Raw genomic sequence first — 6,060 nt, 5'->3', positions numbered from 1 at the left:
TTAAAAAAATTAAAGATCTAAACTATAATTTTTCCATATTTTTGGGGCATGATCTCCACAAGTCTCCATTATCTTTCGCGAGTGCCGTTTATGGGGACATATATAGGGATGTGCATGGGTATATACCCTTCACTCTAAACTCGACTCAATTTTTTGAGATAAAACTCAAATTTGACCCAACCTGATCTGAAATAAATATATTTATAAAAAATATTATTTGTATTCAATAAAATAGAGGCAAAGGTAATCCCCTAACCATGTTTGCTCCATTCACAATTGTCAAGATTTAAATATATGATATTTTTTAAAGAATTTAGTGCTTCATCCTACTAGACCAACTGACTGTTGGTAAAGGTAGAGATATATTGTACCTGAAAAATATTAGGAAAAAAATTTGAGAAAACAAAATGAATATTACAGTAAATGATAACTTTGTCTATAATTAAGAATACTTTAGTAGAGTTATTGGTGGTTTTGTTTTATTTTGTTTTATAATTTTAGAATTTAATTGTAAAAATTAAAAGTGAAAAATTAAATTAAAATTTACTCTTAAGTAAAATAGTGAGTTTAAAGAATTAAATTTTAGTGTTTTAATTATCATTATGCTATAAAATTCAAATAAAATTAAAATTATAAAGATCGAAATATATTTTTAAAAAGTTTAAAGTGAAATTGAATGTTTAGTTTAGTTTAAAGAATAATATTTATTCATTTTAAATTTTTATCTATATTTTTATAGTGGTGACGGTTGGTGATGAATTTGATTTATTACGATTGTATTTCGCATCACATAATCTAAAATTAAATGAAAATGAAAATTATAGATATCAAAATAAAAATGTTACAAGAATTACAAAAAAGCATGTGTATCCAATCTTTATAAATAAAAATATATTTATATATAAAAGATAATTTCAACTTATTAAAAAAGAATAAAGTTCAAAAACCAAGCGATCTCAATGATAAAAGAATTGTTGTTATTCTTTGAGGTTTTGAGTTTAAGCACAAAAAATATCAGGGTGTGAATATTCAATGTTAAATAATTGAAATTTATCTTTGAATATATATTATTTTGAATTTACTTCCGATTAATAAAAAAATGAAGTGAAATCTATAAAACTATAAATAAAAATATAAAATTTCAAAAGTAAAAAATATAATGAAAACGATGACAAGTTGCATTTCATCTCTTCTCCAACATATATCTAAATAAATTATATAAAATAAAAAATCGTCTCAAATAAACATTAAATATAAACTTATGATCCTTTTGAATGTACAATATATTTATAGTTCAATCACTAAAATTTAATCCTTAAATTCATTGTTTTATTTAAATAAATTTTAAATTTTTATTATAATATCTATATTTTCATTTTTTACCATTTAATCTAAATATATATAAAAACAATATAAATAAATTTATCATATGCCGTAACATTCATAAATAAAATGTATTTTCTTTTAAAAAAAATCATCCACAATATAGTCTTACGTATATATATATGCTCATGTTACTTACAATCAGCAGTCATATCCGTTAGCACCACCATATGATCCGATTTAGCACCTAACTATATCACAACCGTCGATTATGCCTTCACTGTTGTTGAACGGTGTTGATTTAAAGATGTGTAAAATTTGATTCTCAGCTCTCTTTTCGGCCATTTTCAATATTTTATCACGTACTTCAATTCTGACAACCAGTCACTAGTCACTAGGAACAAATATAAACACGACGAACGAACAAGTCTCCTCCGTCTTCATTTTTCAACTTCTATATCTTTCTACTAATGGAAGAGAGACCAGAGACAGAGTTGATATCGATTCCGGCAACGCCGCGTGTTTCGACGCCGGAGATACAAACGCCGTCAGGTCAGAGGTCTCCTAGACCGGCTTCCAAGGAGACGAAGTCGTCGGCATGGACGCCGACGTCGTTTATTTCTCCGAGGTTCTTGAGTCCTATAGGGACTCCGATGAAGAGGGTTTTAATCAACATGAAAGGTTACTTGGAAGAAGTGGGTCATCTCACTAAGCTCAACCCTCAAGATGCTTGGCTTCCCATCACTGAATCTCGCAATGGGAACGCTCACTACGCAGCGTTTCATAACCTCAATGCCGGGGTTGGGTTCCAAGCTTTGGTCTTGCCTGTCGCTTTTGCTTTTCTTGGCTGGTATGAATCTTTCTAGCTTTGCTTAACTGGGAATGTCAAAGTTTAAAGTTTTTGTTTTTAAGCTTCGTTTAGTAATATTGATTTTAAGTTTGGTTTTTGTTCATTTTCTTGATTGTTTATATCCACTTTCACAGCTTTTATCACTAGGAAAAGAATACATATTCTTCTTCTTCTCACAATATCACATTCACATGAATTTCTTTTGTCCCTTTAGGGTGATTATCACTCTTTCTTTTCTTTGTTTTCCTGGTGAAAGTCATTCTGTTTCTGCCTTGCAGACTATGGGTTTTGACTAAAGTTTATGTGGGTGTTGTCCTAAATATCTTTTACTGTCATCATTACTCTAATTTATCGTACATTTGAATTGATAAAAGATTAAAGAAGTAATGCCATTTCCTTCTTTCTTATCTTTCCATTTTTTAGTAGTTTAATTATTCTAGAGAATATGATTTAGAGGGTCCACTTATTGTTTTCTGTTTCTTACTATGGGATCAAGGTATTGAAACCGTATGCTGGGGTGCGGGCCTCAGGGCACTTTATCTTTGATAATAAAGTTTATTCCTGGTTCATGATGTCCATTCCTCATGATTTTGTACACCATAATATCAGCTGATAAGCATGTTGTAAAAATTAACTATATTGTCTTTAATGGTTTGAAATTACGCAAGAGTAATTTCCAAAGTTCTTTGTGCAAGTATTGGCAAACGACCATTGAATTCAACTTATACTGTTCATCCAAGACATGTTGGTGTGGCCTGGTCTGAAGATAACGTTCATTGGATTCGTTTTGGGGGGGACAGAGCTGCTCCCTTGTCCCAATATTCTATAGATGCAATAATTGTGAAAGCAACTTGGAGAGTCAAACTAAACATTGAAATGATAAGAGAAAATATTTTGAAACTGCTAACTTGATTTGCTTTCTTTGGTTTATTTGTGCAGGAGTTGGGGTACATTGGCCTTAACTATAGCCTACTGTTGGCAACTTTATACCTTATGGATTCTGGTTCAGCTACATGAAGCTGTCCCAGGAAAGAGGTACAATAGATATGTGGAGCTCGCTCAAGCCGCTTTTGGTAAGAAAAATAAGCTTCGAACATTAAGTGACAAGTAGTAAAATCATGTTAATAATAGCAGACCGTTTCTGAAATTTTCTAATTTGATGTATCCATTTCATGTTGTTTTTGGTTATGAAGGAGAAAGATTAGGAGTTTGGCTTGCTCTCTTCCCAACAGTTTACTTATCAGCAGGAACTGCAACAGCTTTGATTCTCATAGGAGGGGAGACCATGAAACTATTCTTCCAGATTGTTTGTGGGCCTCTCTGTTCCTCGAATCCTCTGACAACAGTCGAGTGGTATCTGGTGTTCACTTCGTTGTGCATTGTCTTAGCTCAGCTCCCGAATCTTAATTCTATCGCAGGACTCTCTCTAGTAGGAGCTGTGACGGCCATCACTTACTCCACCATGGTGTGGGTGCTCTCTGTTAGCCAACGAAGGCCGCCTACAATCTCTTATGAACCTCTCTCGCTGCCGTCATCTGCCGCTGCTTTCTTCTCGGTCATGAATGCTCTTGGAATCGTAGCATTTGCGTTCAGAGGCCATAATTTAGTTTTAGAGATTCAGGTATGCACTGTTCGATTGACCGATAGTTCCCATTAAACAAGTTTCACTGTCATTCTAATAAGATGAATTGTTTCAGGCAACGATGCCATCAACATTTAAACACCCTGCTCATGTCCCCATGTGGAGAGGGGCCAAGGTTGCTTATTTCTTCATTGCAATGTGTCTTTTCCCTGTTGCCATTGGAGGCTTTTGGGCTTATGGAAACCTTGTAAGCATTCCGCCTTTCCAATACTGGCAGATTTCATCTTCTATAATGTCGATCCATTGCTAATTGCGCTTGTTTAGATGCCTTCGGGAGGGATTCTGAATGCGCTCTACGGGTTTCACAATCACGACATTCCAAGAGGGCTTCTTGCACTGACTTTTCTCCTTGTGGTCTTCAACTGTCTGAGCAGTTTCCAAATATATTCGATGCCCGTTTTCGATAGCTTCGAAGCCGGTTATACTAGCCGTACAAACCGCCCATGCTCTATCTGGGTTCGATCAGGTTTTCGAGTTTTCTACGGATTTGTCAACTTCTTCATAGGGGTGGCACTGCCATTCCTTTCAAGTCTAGCTGGACTGTTAGGAGGACTCACTCTTCCGGTTACGTTTGCTTATCCATGTTTCATGTGGGTTCTAATAAAAAGGCCAGCCAAATACAGCTTCAATTGGTATTTCAATTGGATCCTGGGTTGGCTTGGTATTGCCTTCAGTGTGGCCTTCTCCATTGGTGGCGTTTGGAGTATAGTGAACAATGGTCTTAAGTTGAAATTCTTCAAACCCAGTTAAGCAGATGGCAAAACAGCTAAAACTGGCTTTTGGATGTTTCAATGTCAGCCAAGAAACATGTTATATATATATATATATACATACATATATATATAATTTCCATTTTTTGCTCCTTGTCTTAAAACAAAGAAAGATGTACTCATAATGCTGTCCAGAACATTTCTTTCTTCCCAAGTAATCTGAATGTTTAACAAAATGACTAGTTATCATCTTGACATCATCATTATGAATCAAAACACAAGGAATTGTCCGACTATATAAGGTTAAAAAACGGTAGAATATGACGCTACTGAAAATATTAATTTTTACGTAATCAGTAAACTTATATGATCGGTAAATATCGACACTTATACAAATATCAATATTTAATTTTCAATTACACTTTACAACAAAATTTTTAAACTAAAGTATCGAACCTTAAGTTCTATGTATCGCTATTTTAAACAAATATATCAAACCTCATAGCATATGTATCGATTTTTCAAATTTCAAACTGATTTCATCAATATTTTTTAACCCAAAGTATCGATTCTAAGGTCAACTATCTCGATATATTCTATTTTAAACATTATTTAGAACAATTTTTTAAATCTAAGATATCGAACTTCACATATAAGTATCAATATTTTCAGTTTCGTACTTATTTGAATACATTTTATATAACAGGTTTCGGTCCTTATAGCATAGGTATCGATATGTTAACTTTTGATCTTATCTACATCAAAAAGTATCAAACATCAGAGCATAAGTATTGATATAAATGAACAAGTATTGAACATCATAATATATGTATTGATATTTTAACTTTCGATCATATCTTCATCAATTTTTCCAATATATGAAAGTATCGATCATTAGCACATAAGTATTGATATTTTAACTTTTGATCTTATCTTCAATTTTTTTTTCAATATTTAAAAGTATTGATCATCATAGATTAAATATCAATATTTAAAATGTCGAACGCTTTCTTAATTTATTTGGTCGCGGTTCACTCATAATAAATATCGATACTTATTCACCGATAATATTATTGGGCGCAACCGAATTTATTATAGATATTTATAACATTTTTAGCTTTTAACATATTTTGTTATCGCAAGAATGTCTAAGGTCCCATCAACTTAAATTCAGGTAACATTTTAGGCGCAATTGAATTTATTATACATAAAATTAACATTCGAGATTGCAACATACTTTTTAGCTACTAATAACATTCTTTGGAGCAACCTGATTTCTTATAGATATTCATAATTTTTTTAGATTTTAACTTATTTTGTTATTGTGGGATTGTCTAATGCCCAATCAGCTTAAACTCTGGTAACATTTTAGGCGCAATTGAATTTATTCAACATAAAATTAACATCCTAGATCGCAACCTACTTTCTTAGCGACCGATAACATTTTTTGGCGCTACATGATTTCTAATAGATATTCATAACATTTTTAGATTTTAACTTATTTTATTATCGTGAGATTGTTAATGCCTCATCAG

The 6,060-nt window shown here is 32.4% G+C and overlaps 1 protein-coding gene across 1 annotated transcript; it reads left to right on the top strand.

Annotated features, from left to right (window-relative positions):
* Positions 1-1,767: 1,767 nt before the first annotated feature.
* On the top strand, positions 1,768-4,641 carry LOC120155546 (lysine histidine transporter-like 8). The gene is made up of 5 exons (XM_039167080.1): positions 1,768-2,173; positions 3,113-3,246; positions 3,367-3,794; positions 3,871-4,002; positions 4,080-4,641. The coding sequence occupies exons 1-5, from the start codon at positions 1,794-1,796 to the stop codon at positions 4,563-4,565; spliced, it is 1,560 nt and encodes a 519-aa protein (XP_039023011.1). The 5' UTR covers positions 1,768-1,793; the 3' UTR covers positions 4,566-4,641.
* Positions 4,642-6,060: the final 1,419 nt, after the last annotated feature.

Source organism: Hibiscus syriacus, unplaced genomic scaffold (assembly GCF_006381635.1).
Source record: "Hibiscus syriacus cultivar Baekdansim isolate YM2019G1 unplaced genomic scaffold, ASM638163v2 tig00111197_pilon, whole genome shotgun sequence".
Lineage (NCBI taxonomy): Eukaryota > Viridiplantae > Streptophyta > Magnoliopsida > Malvales > Malvaceae > Hibiscus > Hibiscus syriacus.
This window is presented reverse-complemented; position numbering and strand designations above follow the sequence as displayed.